Source organism: Myxocyprinus asiaticus, chromosome 9 (assembly GCF_019703515.2).
Source record: "Myxocyprinus asiaticus isolate MX2 ecotype Aquarium Trade chromosome 9, UBuf_Myxa_2, whole genome shotgun sequence".
In the NCBI taxonomy this organism is placed as follows: domain Eukaryota; kingdom Metazoa; phylum Chordata; class Actinopteri; order Cypriniformes; family Catostomidae; genus Myxocyprinus; species Myxocyprinus asiaticus.
The window spans coordinates 25,630,219-25,647,803 of record NC_059352.1 but is presented as its reverse complement, the minus strand read 5'-3'; the positions used below and the strand labels follow the sequence as shown (position 1 = coordinate 25,647,803).

General features: G+C 39.5%; 1 protein-coding gene across 4 annotated transcripts in view; it reads left to right on the top strand.

The window, feature by feature from the left end:
• Nucleotides 1-17,585, top strand: part of LOC127446326 (protein Shroom2-like) — a 75,943-nt gene that overhangs the window by 46,225 nt on the left and 12,133 nt on the right. The window contains exons 1-7 of one of the 4 annotated variants that reach the window (XM_051707147.1): nucleotides 558-840; nucleotides 2,794-2,895; nucleotides 3,285-3,302; nucleotides 3,696-3,815; nucleotides 4,006-6,541; nucleotides 6,917-6,999; nucleotides 16,687-17,268. In XM_051707147.1, the coding sequence (XP_051563107.1) occupies nucleotides 2,798-2,895; nucleotides 3,285-3,302; nucleotides 3,696-3,815; nucleotides 4,006-6,541; nucleotides 6,917-6,999; nucleotides 16,687-17,268 (3,437 nt within the window). In that variant the 5' untranslated portion in view covers nucleotides 558-840; nucleotides 2,794-2,797. Of the gene's footprint in view, nucleotides 1-557; nucleotides 841-2,793; nucleotides 2,896-3,284; nucleotides 3,303-3,695; nucleotides 3,816-4,005; nucleotides 6,542-6,916; nucleotides 7,000-16,686; nucleotides 17,269-17,585 lie in introns of those variants that run through there. The other 3 variants (XM_051707144.1, XM_051707145.1, XM_051707146.1) reach the window with 3 other exon arrangements.

Genomic DNA, 17,585 nt, shown 5'->3' with positions numbered 1-17,585 from the left:
TGTTTGGGGGGATGGCTGAAGTCAACGGTCATGCTTGGTGACGTCTAGTGCCACCAGTGAATGGGGCGCCTCTAGAATCAATAGGAAAATTCTGGTGTCATGCAGTCCAGAGTCACTAATAGATATTCATTGTCTTGACTGTTCCATTACTTTATGAAAGTAAATACTTTTCTGATCTGTTCAAAGGTCAATAAAATCCTTTTCCCTTAATTATTAACTGTTTTGTTGGTTTAGCTCCTCTTGAAAAACCAGTGCACTTAAGAATTCACAAAAATCAACCTGTTACCATAGTAATCAAAGAGACAGCAGACCGCTGCACAAGGGGTTTAACAAGAACATTTGGCCCTTTCGACTGCTCATTAGCATACCAGCCCACAGCCAATGGGGAGGCAGAAACTGCCAGATTACTTAAAGGAGACTGGCTATGTCAACAGCCCCCTCCTCATTTCCTCCCCCATTCTTTCTTGGGGTAAAATCACTATAATCCCTGTAGAGATCTCCCCAGACTGCAACAGTCACATGGGCATTGGATATGAGAAGTGTATGTGCTAAGGCTTGTATGATCAGATCTCTACATGGGGTTCCTCAAGGATACCTTTTTCTGTAGTCTTTCATATGGAAGAAGTGGATGGCTGAAAAGACTCACACTATGGTCAGGGACTGGCCATCTATGGAGGGCCCTTTGTCCTGGCCTGTCTTTGAAGTGAATGTGGAATGTGCTGCTTGGGGAGTCCACTAGAGTAAACCCCAACCCTCGGTACCATTTCATCCATCAAAGCATTTTAGGTCTGCTCTTTTAGTGACCTGTTTGGAAAACCTGTTTGCTTGAGGGAGTATTTGGTGAGTTTAGCAGTGTACACTTTGGTGTCTGTATTCTTCTGCTGTCTTTGTTTCACACCTGTTGTTGTTCATGTGTTTTTATCTTGACATCTATTTAGTCTTTTTATTTGATTGTTTGTAAAGTCTCAGGTTTGATGTAGATTGTACCTCAAAAGGTAAATGATCTTCAACTGAATTAGTCTATGTGAAAATAAGTAGACTATTAAAACATGTCCTCATGTGAAACCTGTTGCATTTATCTTGGACAAACAAAAATTGAACTTCTGTTTAGTTGTCAAATGCTGCATCAGATCCTGAACACTTTTTTTTTTACGTTGGTTTCTCTGTGAAAAAGATTTAGATTAACTCTTTTCCCGAGCGGAATGGTTTTCATTTCTGCACCGATTTTGTTTGTTTTTGAACATGCCTCGTTCTGAAAACATCGGTGGGGGACTTTCCCCTCCAAACCCCCCCCCCGGCCTCCATTCCGCCTGGGCGCCGCTGATTCAGACCACTGGCATATCTGCGCTAGACCAGCTGTAGCCCTGACAATACGTCTAATAAAGAGACTGCTATTAGCATCTGAATAGCCAGCACCATGTGTGGCGAGCACATACACACTTGAAGCTTTTATACAGGAAAAGAGGGCAGCATTGAAAGAGGGCAGGGGTGTCTTTTGGACCTCTCTGTTCATAATTTGCTGTTTAATCTGTTCCGTTATCTTTGAAAGCTTTGACGGGGAAGTGTATGGATATCTTGTTTGAGGCAGCATCAGCTTGTGTAGGCAAAGGGTGGATTAAGCAAATGTTTTGGAGTCAGGACAAGGATATTTGGCTTAACAGAGTAGTTTTTATTTTCCTCTGGTAGTATATCAAAGCATGTGTCTTTTTACTATTTACTGTCTAGGGGCTGACTGGCACTTGACTTTGTGGTTTCATTGAGTATTACTTCATATCTTTGACAGACTGTTGTTCTAACCTCCCCCCCTTAAGGGTAGCCTCAGTCTTAGGCATTAAAGTAAAAGCCAAAGTGTGGTGAAATTCTAAGAGACAGATTTTTGTTTTTACAATCCTGTCACCAAGTTGAATGTCCGAATTTCTGATACTTTAGGAATGTTTTAACTCTCAAAAAATGTAAAGGTCATAGGTCGAGTGTGGGTGGACTGTTTAGTTTTGGGAGCTGTTGGGCAACATGTTGAGGAATGCCTCAAGCCAAAGTCATTAATGCTTTGTAAGCCTGTAAATATCACAAGTACAGATCCCGAAAAGAGGTTGAAATTTTCATTAATGATTGTCTGACTTCTTACCCCTTTATTTTATGTTTGCGTACTAGGTTTGTCACTTGTATTGGAAAAGTAGTGTTCAGACCTAGCCACAAGATGTCTCCCTATGTCCATGATTTACACTAAGACATAAGATATAGATCTCTGGTCCTCAAGAAAAGGCTATCAATAGAAATTGGGTCTTTATAAGGGAGTTGACTGTATGGGTATTAGAGGAATGATTCTTTTTCGAAGAGGTTTTTGACCATCACCCTATGCTGGGAGTGGGACTGGTGTTTTCCAGAGAAACTGTATGGCAAAAGTCTTTGATTGCAGTGATTCGGCAACATTGGCTTTGGACATGGGAGTTTCAAACACAGGCTTGGTTTATGTGCATCGTCTGTGTTTCATCAATGTATGAAATATTTTTCTGTTGTTAAAAGCTTCAGTCTAACATTTTGGGGTTATGTTGTCTGAATTGATCATGGGTTTTTCTTTATACAGGGCTATATTGTGTTTGTGTTCATGTGTATAATGCTGAACTAATTACAGACAGTGTTGTGGCCCATGCTAGTGTGTCTTTATTTTCCCATCACAGAGGTAGCTTTTCATGTCTCCATTTGGATTATAGCACTAGAATCCCTGTCAAAGTTAACTGAAATCAGAGATTCAGACTTTGTGTCCCTCCCTCCTTCCTTTTTAACCCCCCTTAGGAAAATGAAAATGGTGGATATTGTAGCACAGAAAATGCCATCAGAGAGCGACGTGCATATGGCCCGGAGCTTTCTCACGAAGATTTTGCGAAGTTCCATGAGGTATGGTATCAATGTATCCACCAGTAAACCCACATCCATTCCTGTACCATCAAGTCTAGTCAGATCTTCAATCATATTCTCTCCATGGCCTTGAGATATCATCCATCAAATTTCCAACCATTATTTTTCCACCATACATGTGCTCTGCATTCTTCACTAGTTTGTTAAATGTTATTCTAGGAATGTTTCATCTGCATTTGTTCAAGATTGTGTTGCTTTTGCTTTTTAAGCATTTGCAAAAGTCTGGTAGTATCTTTTGAAAAAAATATGTACTTTACTGTTGATTGTAAGGACATTGCATTTGATTCAGTGACTCTTATAAAATCCTTTGTTAAATTCAATCACCAATAAATATTTTTTTGTCTATTTTACTTCTTCATGCACTGCAGAAAGAATCGCTTTAAAGGGTATGTTACTGTGGCATGAGTGTTTAAAGTGAAATTATGGGTTACTGCTAATTTAATTTGGTTTTTGTAGGTGTTTGTTAGGCTTTTCTTGTATTTGTGGATGACATTCAGTAAACATTGTGCTTGATGGTGAATGACTATAACACTGACTTGCTCACTGGCTACTTCTTTCTCTCTTGTCATGATAATTGCAGTGCAGTGTTGCCATAATCATCTATCATGTTTTTATATTCTTCTGTCCTTTAGAATAGTTGTGGTGTTTAGTGATCTGTGGATGCCATTAGTTGTGCAAATGGTCACAAGGTACAATTTTTCTTGAATTGTTTTCTAATTTTTCTTCTTCTGCTCTGCCTCTCTCTCTATCCTTCTCTCTTGCCCATTTGCTGCCCACAGGAGAAATGAACCCATGAGCAGACCTCACTCCTGGCACGCCACCAAGTTCAACGAGAGCCACTCTGAAGCCAAAACACAGTCCACACCCTCACCAGTCTGGCAAACAAGCTATGATGCAAGGTAATTGGAGTCACAGGACATATTTTGGTTGTCTTTTACTGTTCATTTTTAAATAAAGATGTAGGTTTGAAGGCCTACATTTCTTTGGATTATACATTAAAAAGGCATACACTTTACTTATGGCTTTCTGCAGTTACATTTGCTAGTTCATACTGTCTAAGCACTTATTATCCATGTTTGTTTTTCTTAGTTCATTTTCCTCTGACCTCTCTACTGGCTGGGAGCAAACAAATCTACAGAGAGTATCTGATCAGTTCAGTTCCTTGGGCAGTATGGACAGCCTAGAGCACAGCTCTCATCTCTGTCCACCTGGCTGCCTTTCCCCGAGCAAGTTCAACAATAATAGCATTGAACATTTGAGTGGTGGTAAACGAGACTCGGCATATAGCTCCTTTTCTACAAGCTCGGGAACGCCAGATTACACGCTGTCCAAAAGTAACACCGCATCCACTGAGAACATGTTGTACAAAATTAATCACTGGGACTCAAGTGTTAGGCATAGCAATGGCAGGCACAGCCGAAGCTTAAGTGAAGGGGTCCGTAACGATGAGAGGCCTGGATATGTGCATCATTCCTCAAGTCCAAGTAGCCATGAGAACCCAAGAACCGATAATCAGCCAGGGACTCTGCATCCAAGCTCTGGACGAGCTAGTATTGGACCTGTCTGGCATGTCCCAGATATGAAGAAAAACATGGCATCCCCTACCCCACCTCCCACTCCACCTACACGCAGCGATAGTTTTGCGGCTACCCAAGTTCATGAAAAGGGTTTGATCACAGGCACCTCTGAAGGCCTTGGAGTTCATGCTCAGGTAAAGCCTCAGGTGAAAGGACTACACAAAGTAGTAGAAACCCATGACAGAACTCTTAATCTGCCACCCAAAAATGTTTCCTTGAATTCCTACATTTCAGGAGATGCCCATCATCAGTATCCCAACCATATGTCCTCAGACAAGACATACTCCCTATCGACCACAGATGTCAGAGATAGACTTCCATCCTACACCCACATTCCATATCATCCACGGCAATACAGCGACGAGGGCACTTTCCATGCTCAAACTAGGACTGTGCCGGCAATTAAGCCTCCGTTTACTGGCTACTGTAGCAGTACGCAAGAGCTTCCCACAAATAACCAAACACAGCTCAACAGCCAGAATCAGGGTAGAAGACCAGCTGCATCACTGTCTGGTCTTGCTATTGATCCTGAAAGAAGCAGTCAAAGCCATTGTTATGGAGTCACCTCCCACCAGACCCCTCGTGGAATTCCTCAGGGTTCTTTAGTAAGAGTTGATGACTCTAAAGCTTCTTCCTTGTCAGAAATGTCACGCGGTGGAAGAGACAGGATGTCTATAGGTTCTCAAGGAGGAACTAAAGATAGATATTTTCCACCTCAGTCACATCACAATGACCCAGATCATAAGAACAATAATGCCTGCTCCAAACCAATTGACGACCACCATCGCATTTGCTCCAATCCCTTGAATATGACAGATGCAACAACCGCAAAACCTTCTGAGCTGAGGGGAAGCCAGAAGCAACACCATGCGTCCAGCTCAGATATGCATTCTGGTAGTTATCTCCCCAGTAATCAAACTGAGCACATAAGTGCAGGCCATCTCCATTCTAAAGAGTACTCTCAACAACCCATGTCATCTAAAAGCGAGTCAAAGATATGTCCCCAGAAAACACCTATGCTGTATTCTCTTGCCCAAACGAACAATGGAATGGATAACTATCAAGATGAGATGAACAGTGGAAGCGGACAACAGGAAGTCCTTGACAGTCTAAGTGCCAAACAGGCAAGGCAGAGTGACCGCTTTGCCACCACTTTGCGCAGTGAGATCCAGATGAGGAGGGCCCAGCTTCAGAAGAGTCGAAGTGCAGCCGCTCTAGGTAGACCAGTCGTAGCTGTAGAAGAGGCTACTATCTGTAAGTCTGCTGTGAATTCTTCTCCCTCCTCAGATGGCTCTTTTTCAAACTCTTATAAAGATCATCTGAAAGAAGCCCAGGCCAGAGTTCTCCAGGCTACGTCTTTTAGGAGGAAAGACCTTGAGCCAGTGCTGTTTGAGCATCCAGATGCTGAGGCCACTTCTTGGAGAGACACACCTCATTTTCCAAGCATCTCAGAGATCCAGCCTAGTAAACCCATCTCAGGTAGTAATCAGGTGCTTCGCATTGGTAGCCGAAAGAGGTTTTCTGCGGAAAAGAAAGTTCGGTCTTTTTCTGAGCCGAATAAAATTCATGAAGTTGGAGCTGATGAACACTCCTCTGTGTCTGACAGTGCTGCGCCCTTAGAAAATTGTCGTAAATTTTTTGAGGTAACAGGAAAACCAGCCTTCCCTAAACCCATACCAAAACAAAACCTGGAGATATCTGAAGACTCCAGACTGTCTAGGCCTGGAGGCATTCACAACCCTGAAAAGAGCAACACAGCTGAACAGAGTAACAATGGAAGCACAACCTCCAGAGAACCACACTTTAATGAAGGTCAGGTTGGTCCTCACTCAGTAAACCAAAAAGCCATGCTAGAACAACAGAGACTTGACACCTTTGCAGAGTATGAATCCAAATGGAGCTCTCCGAGGAAGACCACTGAACCAAGAGTATCTGGAAGATACCATTCTGCTGATAACATCCTTGATACAGGAATTGAGGAACGGAATAAGCCCACCTGTGTGCATGAAAGATCTAGGTCCTCCCCTTCTGCTGACTTCTATGGTCAGGTTGGTTATTTCTTCTTTATTAAGGTCCTTGAAAGACCTTAATCTAAAATGTTTACAATGCATTATTGTTGTCAGTGTTTTTATATAGCTGCTCTATCCTATATCAAAAGTAACTTTTTTCGGACGTATAGACTCTATGGGTGATAGCAATAGGCTGGAACTTCAAACGTCAAAAGTCAAACATTAAACTGTGCATAAAAAGACACACCCACAGACCAGGAAAGTTGCAAGAAGATCACACAATCATATCAACATTAAACCGACCAGGAGAATAATTTGGAATGGTAGCCTCAAATAGGGAAATTCTTAGAGTAGTTGAGAATTTCATTTCCTGAATAAGGAGATTAAGTTTTATATGCATTATATTCCTCTCAGAAAGTTCCAGTTCAAGAAAAGAAGTCAGCTGACTACTCAAAACCTGAGAGAAATCTCTTTGAACAGGTGAAGAATAAAACAAGGTGAGTGTTGTAATTTTTATTTTGTATTTTTATTTATTTTTTATTTATTTATTTGCATTGCATTGCAATGTATTGCAATCAATAGGGATTGAAGAAAAATCTATGCTTTGTTTTAAGGGGGAATATAGATAATACATTAGTTATAATGTACTGATTTCATTCAGTGTCAAATGTACTTTTAAAGTACCTTTTGTATTGTGATCCATGATGTTCAGGATCCTCCTGGGCATGTCAACCCAAACCAGACAGGTTTCCTTCTGTAATGGAAATGATACTAATTCTAACAGCCTTGACCGAGATTGTGTCAGTGTCTCGTAGCCCTTTTCCACCAACATGGTTCAGGTGCGGGTTACTGGGCCGGTGCGAATTCTTGAAATGTTCAGCGCATTACCACTTATTATGTCAGGGGATGGAGGGCGGGATAATGTTTTGTCACCATGGTAAAGTTTTCCCAAACAACAACAGTAGCTACCATCTGGAGCAAGGAGTACTTCTTCGCTCTATAACAACAATAAAAACCCACAAAATTATCAGACATCAAAAGTGTTCAGGTAACACGGCGAAACGAGTGCTCTACTTGCGATATGGTATTTACGAAGATCCGAGATAATGAAGATACAGCGCGAAATGATGCACGGCACCTTCAATTGTACAGTTGACCAAATCATAAACAAATTGAAAAACACTTAAGGGAGTACAGGGACCATAAGAAGGACATAAGCAAAAGCAACAGTGGACGGAGCAATGATGTTTTGGACTTGGACACCGACCAGCCTGCTATCTAACCGGGGCATTGAATTCAGTCAGTCACACTCAAGATAAACACTGATTCGCCGGTGTCCTCTGCAGCTGATCTCAGTAAGTTTTTATATTTGCCAACTTTGTTAGCTTTTGTACACTGTTGTCATCTTATTTTGTGCATTGTTTTGTTCTGTAAGGGGATTTTTGACCAGCTACTCACTAAGTTTGGAAGATCGTGGCTATCTGTTAAATAAAACAGTGGGATCCTCAATCAATAATATAATATGCTATGGCAAAAATTCAAATACAACCATCTGCTACACTAATGTTAATAAGTATTCCACTGTAACAGTTTACAGAACTTGACAAGTTAAGCCATAGTTCATACAATATAATGTAATTACATTACATTACCTGTCGTCTTTAGCGTAGATGTCATCTCTGATAATCTTGTTGAGTAATGTAATAACGATGGATTGCATTAATCTATATGTTTAAATATGTCCTCAGAAACAAGAGTAAAAGCTGTATACAAACACAATGTGATGCCTTATGTTTGTTACTGTTTGAGGTAGTCACGTGAAACTACCACGTAGACAGTAACCCATTACGTCACCGTTCGGTTCTCAGGTCAGTGGAAAAGCGTGACCGGTTTACGATAGGCTCCAGATTACCCCGGCCGTGAACCAGCGGAGCACGGGCTCGGCATGAGAACCATCGCAATTTCGGTGGAAAAGGCCTATCAGTGAAACTATACCAATGCTAATGGCTCTGATCTTGGCTTAGTTGCAGACAGAAATCCACAGTCGGGCCACTCAGTCAACCCTCACTGGGTCAAAGACAAACAGTAGACTCTTTATGGTCCTCACAAGCTTTGGATTTAGCCCAGCTGTGACAGAACAGCTATTCTCACTGACTGGGCTTTGTGTTTGGAGGACATGGTTTTAGGTGTAGGAATGCGAGTATGACATAGGAAGTGTCCAATATGCCCATTCATAAGGCCAAAGAGAAAAGATGAGAACTGTAATTACATTTTCCTCTTCTATTGCTTGTAAGAGCTCTTTTACAGATATATTTTGCCTATTACAATCTTTTAAACTTGAAGTGACCATACTGATTCAATTCAAGTTTTACTTTGCATTATTTAGTGCATTTTATACATGTAATGCTTTTAGTATGCATTGCATTTTTATCCCAAAAGATCTATGAATGGTAGCACTGTACCCTGAGAGGCATGTGCTTATCAAACAGTGCATTTATTTCAAGCCAATCTGGAGCAACTTGGTTATTTAATCCAATTTTAGGTTTGTAATGCACAACCAAAATTAGAATTTCAAAACCATCTGGATGACGAATAGAGGGCTTTTATGTATATTTTGTGCTTGAATAATCCGTCAAACTGGCAGAGATGTAGCATCTCAGCTTTATAGTTTCACTGCTGGAAAAGTCACAACCTGACAGTATGAAGCTGGGTATGAAATGACCTCCAGTTACCTTGACAACTTTTAAAATCACATGTTTTCCTGTGTAGCTTTTATTCATAAATGTTTGATTCTGCAATCACTGCACTTGCAGTACCTTGTAGACCAGTGGTTCTCAACTGGTTGGTTGCAGGTCTATTCTTATAGGGTCATGAACAGCAGGGAAAAACAATGCTAAATGCAAATACATGTTAGAGTAAAATACCATGACGTCACACAGCAGCAGAGAAATCACAAAATTAGTATTATGTCCTTTTCTAATTTTCTAATCAAAAGAAATCATGCTCGTTTGTATCTCATGGATCGGTCCAAACGCAACAGCCAGCATTAGATGAAGTTTTGAAGCACGTCTTACATTTTCTGGTGTCTTCTCAATGACCAACATCCACTTCAGACACTTGGTGAACTTTAGCAAAAGGAGTTAAAGTGTTCACCGGCTGCACAGTGCAGATTCACTGGCTTTTTGCCAACTTGTCAATTTGCACAGGATAAGAATAACGGGTTATTTATTACCGTGTGTTTGATAGGTAAAAGACACTATTATTTTTACCGTTGCGGGAACGCGTAACCCGCAAAAAATCATGAAAATTTCTAACATAAACGATTAGCACGGGATTAAAATAAAACCTATGTCCCCATATAAAATAACCACATCCAAATAGGGCAGAGAGAACAAGGCTATTTTTTTTTTATTTTTTTTTATTTTTTTAAGTAGCCTACATCAAGGCATTGTTTGTGCAGTTGTCTTAGGTTGTATGCCAATATGACAATTTTTGTACCTAATGCAAAACAAATAAATAAACAAGAATGCTGACAAAGACATTATGTCTAATTTCTTTCTCATTTCATGCCGCTCCACTCTAACATCAGAGCGATGACTTTTGAACTTGTGCGTTGGAGTTGAGCAGTCGCACATGAGCGAATATTTGAGCGGAGCGACAACTCGCTCTACTCCGCTCGCATGCTCTGCACAGCAGGCAATGGCGCAAACCGTTCGTTTGAGCTTAATGGTGGATTTGAGCAGTGCTGCAGTTTTAATAATAATTTAATCATTATATAATGTAATGTTTGTTAATATTAATAAAAGTTACAATAAATGGATATCTGTTGTTTACAGTGAAGAAATATATATGTATTCTTATAATGAAATATTCTAATAAATATTATAATTTATTTTGAGTTTTGAGTTTTTCCTGATTCAACGATCCTTATGGAAATTTAATGAAGCCCAAATCTCCAATAAACTGTTGGAAACAGTGTGTTTCAAACCCACAAACAGCACTTTTCGGGCTTTTTAGCAAAATTTGAACAGAGCACCCGTTGAACTCTGTGGGAAGTGCAGTAGCCAAGTGTTGTTTAAAACAGTAACTTTATTTATAAAATGCAACTAACCATATAATCATGCATAGCGAGGCTTGTAAAATAAATTGGCTTTCAGAAATAAATCAACCTTTAAAAGGGAAGAGAAAACGTTTCCCATATCAGAGGTTCTGCATCAAATTCAAAATGGGTAGATGCCATCATTCTCAAACCATGAACAAAACTATGCAAAGTGAAAGAAAATACAACCGAGACTTCATTAAACATGTGTTCAACAAGCTTAACATGGTTTGTGTGGTGAATTATTAGCTGCCAAGATGAATATTATATTAATTATTGAATTCTTAGTTTTATTTAATATTATATTAATACATTTCAATGTTTAATTTTAAGGAGATTTTTGTTTATTTTTGTATAAGCAGTTCTAGGACTGTTTTGGGTTACCGCTTTATGTCCAATGTCAAATCTGGGTCCTAAAACAAAACCAGATGAGAACCACTTGTGTAGAGAACCCAACATGAATGCAGATGATGTACAAGGATATTTTTTCATCCTTTAAAGTTGCAGTTTAATGCAGACCAGAGAGCAGGATCATCAAAATATTATTCCGTTTGCATGTAAAGTGCTCATTTACAGTACCTGCAGGTTTCACATTGCATTTAGATGCAAATTGTTCCTCCATATTAAAGTTTCATTTTGTTTCCATTTCCATTTATTTGACTCTTTCTAATAAAGTGCCATTTTCTTATGTCAAAGACAGCTTGTTTGTTCTTTTGATAAGTCCCTTTCCCACCTTCAGTCCCAGTACCTTTCCCTTAGTAACTTTCTAGATGAAAACTCTCACGAGAAACGGAACAACCGTGGAGACTTCCCCTTTTGCGTTCCGACTCACACCTTTGTAAAGAAGTACCCTCGTAGTGACTGCATCTATTGACCATTTCTCTTTTGACACTATTTGCACACGTGATTATATAGCAACAGAATCAACAACACAGACGGAGGACGCCTGGATCGGAGCTACACTTTTGTTAGGCTGTTTTATATGAGCTTTGGCTGCATCGGAAAATGCAGGCAGCTGCCTGCTGCCTAATCAGTTAATGTTTTAAACAACTGCATTTTTGGATGAATGGAACTTTCTGAACAGTTTAAAAAAGCACCTTCATTCATCCTACCTTCATCCATCCTCATACAGCCTACGAAGGCATTTTCCAGTTTTCTGACGCAGCCTGTGTCTTCAGGTTACAGTTTAAACTGGCTGCGTGCGGTGTCCCTGCAGCCAGAGTGAGAGATGAGACGAGATGGTGAAAGCACCCTTTAACCACGCAGCACATGCTAAACTCGGCTGACAACATGTTGAAAATGCACTATAAACCTATTTATCAAAAATATATTTTACAATAAAGGCTTTTATGACTCAACATAAAAAATTGTACTGAAATACTAATTTACTTAAAGACATTTTGATGCAAGTTAATCACAGTAACAGGCACGCAATGTTTCCCTCATGTAAACTAGATTTCATGACTGTTTAGTGTACAATAGAGTTCAATTACCCACTCTCAATAAACATCTGATTATTTATATTCGTCATCCCAGGAAAAATTTGATGTAGTAATCCAGAAATACATATGCGGTGAAAACCCAAAGCGTGTCTTCCAATGAATTAGCACACACACACACACACATAGAGTATGTGAAACAGGTGATCCCCTTTGGATACTTTATTTCTGTTAAAGGAATTGTAAAATTAGTGCAATAGTGAGTAGCAGGCTAGCAGCTAAAACTGGTGGCTGCAGACTCCTTACATTTCTCAAAGCTATTTGTGTGTCATAGGTTTTTGACCAATCACAGGCTGTAGCACCCCCCACAGTCCCTGTATGCCCCAGTATTAGTGACTGAAGAGGTTGGCATACTGTGAACTTATCAAGGACGCATATAGGAACTATAGTTCATCATGAGCGAAAGCGACAAAAAGTACTAGTCCCAGGGAAAAGTACCTAAAACAGGCTTTATTACCACCAGTAGGAAAGGGCCTATAATCATACCTCTTAAAAGGATAGTGGACTGAAATAATACCTGAACTTCAAATTTCTACTTCACACTCTACATTTAAATGCATTTCATTATTTATCCGACACTTACTTTAGAATGAAAAAAAATTCGTTTTTACTTTGCACAAACTCGAGAAATATTTTGCATATTCTTTTCAACATTCCCTTGATACAGTATTATCTCAGCTTTCAGGCATTTCGTCCAGTGGAAGTCCTGATCATTCTCTCTCTCTGACTACTATTTGTAGACGTAAGAAGTGGCAAACTTGAATAAGCATGTTGACGCCAAACATCCATCATCCAAAGCCTTGTAAATTGCACCTATGAAAGGTTTTGTTTTGATTCTTGCTTGTAATTAAGGTGTTGCGGAGAGCATAATTACTGTTGAGACTCTTCGTGGCCAGCTATGAATTATATTGTTGCCTTACATCTTTATTTCATCGCACAGGAATTTTCTTAGAAATTGTCATTTAAAGCTGCTTTGTATTTATTTATTTTTTTATGCTTAAAATAATTTCTTCTGTCCCAGTTAAATGTGTACAGATACTATAAGTCATTCATAGGTTGATTTTCCCAAAGTGTAAACTCATTGCGCTTTCAATATTACTGTTTGTTTGAGCACCCCAACACAGAAATATTGGCTCAACCAATGCTGTGAGTGTCAGGCAGGACTACCCGTTTGTCCAACAATGAGATGTTTACACATTGTAGCTTTTAAAGTCTTCCTTTCTCCTTCCCAATGATTTTACGTGTGCAAACACACTTGTATTTAAATAGTTATTAAATATCTAATCTGGGAGAACTGTTTTGCTGCTGTATACATTTATTAGTTTAGCGAGTGTTGAATAAATCAAATTGAAAAAAATGTCAGTTGAGCTATAAGAATTGTAGCCCCACCCAAGTGAGTTTACATATGTTCAGTGCTCCAGGAAGCACCTGTCGCTGAGATGAGACGCCCCAGTCAGCAGAGGTGAGCTCAGATTTTCATACAGTCAAGTATCATATTTTAAACACAGAAGACTATTTCATTTTAGAGCAACTTTAGAGCTCAAAGCTTTAATGATGGTGTGTTTTAGTTGTCCCTGTCTGAATTATGTACTTTTCCTCATTGGATTCCACTGCTATTGATTGATTTCAGAGTTGTGATGGTGTTTACTTGGTTTTGAGTTTAGTTTTAAGTCAGTGAGAATTCTCTGGTCCTCATTCTGTTTTTACTTAATATAGGAATACTGGTCCATGGCTGCAAGCACAGTTATCTTTGAAAACACATTGTTTTTTATCCACAAGGAGAGATGATTAGTATGTCTCCTGATTAGATGTTTCTTGAACAGCTATTCAAAACTGATCAAACAATGGAAGTCAGCAGGTTGACTCTTGACAGATGTAAGAATGATGTGTTTGATTAAAGGTAGGGTGTTCCTTGGTGTTGTGGACAAAGTGCTAACATAGCATTATGGGAAACACTCTGCATGCCAGTTCATGCTGAGGACAAATGCATGTATTTGATACTTGCTAAATAATATAAGTGCTTATGCATCGTATAACAAAATATCAAACCAAGTGTCATAATTTAGTAAGATGCACTCTCAGTTTAAATATAGATGTTTGTTAGGTTTCAGATTATAAAGCAATTGATATATTGTGACACGTTCTCATTGTCAAACATAAGAGGAACCTGTCCATAGTTAATGTGGTGAACTACACTTATGGTTACTCTGCTAGGACATCTGTGTGAACTTCAGCCGAACGGACTTCCTCTAAAACAGAGGTATTCAATTAAAGTTCCAAGAGGTCCAGTCTCTTAATTTCCTTCCCAGAAAAGGTCCGGATAATACATAGCTTACATGGTGTCAGTAGTCATATGGCTATGAAATGATATAATATATATTTTTGAATAGTTTTTATAACTTGCCACGTTGGCAGCAATGTAAGCCTACTTTGTAAAGAAATAAAAAATAAATCCTAAACAGTCAAAATTGTCTCTTCAAAACTGGGCAGGGATGAGGACATTGGGGGCCAAGAGACAGCCAAAGTAATGAGGTCTGAGGGATCTTCTACTAAAGGATTAAAATATTTAATCAAGTCTTCATCAGTCAAGGGCACTTGAATATGAATATTAAAAGATAAGATCAACAGTTTGAAGCTGAATGACAGCAGTCCAGTATTTGTGTTTAAATAGAGGCCTTTTGAAGGATAAAATTACTGTATGGGGGTTCAGGGGTGTCCCCGAGAGAAAATTTATAAAAATGTAAAAGTCTGAATTGACCATTTTTAAATTTTCCTTAAAGTGAGAATCTACAAACAATTTACATATCAACAGTGAAGCATTAAAATACTGTTTGCTTAAAGTATAAATAGGCTTTCCTTGCCATCCATGACATGATGACATCTATGATTAATTTTCACAAAATTAGAACAAAAATCCGTTTTTTATTATGAAAAAGGCTCCTAACATGCTGATTAATGAAGCTAAATTTAGACAGAAAAAACATCCTGACACAGACCTGGCTTAGCTGATCCATCTGATTCACATTTCAGACAGATGAAGATGTGTGTTTAAGCAAAAGATGGCAGTGTCTGTAACAGGGTCTCCGTTACTATTGTTAAAATAACCATGCCTGCAACTACATACAGTAAATCAGGCTTTATGCTGCGCCTCATGTTTATAGTGGGGAGAGAGGCAACGCGCGGAGAGCAGGAATGAGCGCATAGTGCTGGACGCGCTTTATTCTCGCTCTGCACTCGTATACTCATATGCTTACACAATCACTTAACCAGGTGTCAGATAACTAGCACAAAGATTTAGATCTCTGTCCGAATTAAAGTGTCCTTGGGTCCGGATCAGGACCGGAGTCCGCCTATTGATTACCCCTGCTCTAAAATTTACATCCTTTTTAAAATGACCTTGGGACCAGTTGGTTAAAAGTAATTGCCAAAATGGTTAGGAAAAGTGAAGTTAGTCATGAGCAAAGCAATATCATCATTTGTTTGCAAATGCCACTTGGCTTGATAATATGCTTCTAATGGAGTGACATTTCATACATGTTAGTGTGACCAAAGGTGTCTAATTACTTTTGGGGGCCACTATATGTCTGCATCTGCCATTTTTCTTGTTTTGTTTTTTGTTTTCTGCACTTTGTCTTTCCTTAAGTCTTTGTGTTTTCCTTTGTGTCTCCATTCTCAATCTTATCTACTTTTTTTTTTTTTTTTTTGGTCTCTTTTTGTTTTCCCCAGTCAAAATCTCTTTCTGTCTCTTTCTTTGGAGCACAGCCACTGGTTCTATACACCCAGCAGGTATATTGAATATAATGTATGTGTGAGTGGAAATTGTGAGTGTCTGTATTTCTGTGAAGTTCTAAAAATTTATTAAATCTGTATAATTAGTTTGCACATATAGACCAGAATCAGCAAATATGCCATAGTAAGTGACAAAAATGACTCAAATATAAAAATGTGAGGCAAAAAAATGTCCCAAAGTTTATTCCTCTTTTTTTTTATCTGTTATCTAACCTTTGTTATATTTCATTATATCCTATTCTAGGCCTATCACGTTTAAAATGGGTTTGAAGTATTTGACTTGAACTGTATAAATATGTTTTTGGTGATTTGGTAAGTCTTTAAAAAATTTACTTATGGAAGAATTTGGTCTTTAAGCACTGTATTTTAAATAAAATGATAATATAACAGCCTTTTTGTCCCTCCTTACCTCCCTGAGTTATAATATCTGAGTTCATAGACAGGGAGGAGAGTAAAAACATAAATGAAAACAATCAGGATTAAGATGGGGAAAAGCGTTCTCTCTACCAGTTGCTGCAGAGGAAAGATAATTCATTCTCCACAGTATGACAGGCTTGTGGGAACAGAAATATGCTGGGTATGACAGCCAGCCTAGGAGTAACCATGGAGAGGTGGTGAAATGTGGGAGAAATGTCTGCCTGCCTATCGATTTACGCTCAACACAGTGCAGCTTTGTGCACCAAGAAGGACAAATACATTCTGTCTGAAAGTCTGGGCCTTTGATAAATGCATCTTTGGTAGCATGCATTGGTGGATTGAGTACTTGACTTCAAAGCACTTCTCATTTGTTTTCGTAGGATAAATGAAAAAGGATACAGCGAACTCATTTGCAAGGGGAAACCAGAAGCACCTCCTTCAGCTTTGACTGAAGACCTGGAGAAAAAGCCATCAGATCCTCCAGCCTGTCATCATAAACCTGGACTAAATTTTTCTGACAATAGCACTCACAGTGTACTGCCAGCTCTCTCTAAAAACAAGAGCTCTGTTCTCCAGGCTCCTCTCTTGCCTCATCTGGAGAAGTACAAATGTCCTGAGGGCACACCTCTTCTTCTTGGCAAATTTCAGGAGGTCCAGGTTGGATCACAAGGAGGAGTCTTGGACTCACTCTCTCCTGTCAACAGTCAAAGCTGTGCCTCAGTTCCCTGGAAGGGCTTGGAGCATAGCAAAGGGCCAATTGGGGAGGAGGAGCAACAACAAGAGCTTGTTCCTCCTCCCTTTCCACCTCCTCCCCCTCTGGTTGCCCTGCCCACCCAACAAACCACTAGCCCTTCCCAGCCCACCATGGAGGGGCAGCGTTCACCCTCGCCCCAGTTCGCTCCCCAGAGGCTAACTGACAAGCCCCCTGTCTCTGTCTCCATACAGGATGAAGCTCCTGGAAGGTAAGACTCTCTGTATTTAAAACAAAGTTCTTCCGTTCAGGAATTCTTTCAGGTCTGTGCTCCAATTTAAGGAGGTTTCCACTGGCAGACCACAGCTGGTCTCCTTTCGGCTGCAATCTTAAAACCATCACTGGAAACTCTCCTTACAGCCCAGTAATTTAATGACAGTGCTGCTTTGGCTGTCTCTTTATTGTATTCATGCACATACAAGGGGCTTATTCATATGTTTCCTTACTGCAGATTGCCCATGTGTACTGCAATTTTTCAGATCAGGCATAAGTGGAATACCCCCAACCTCAATAATTTGCTATGCTGGG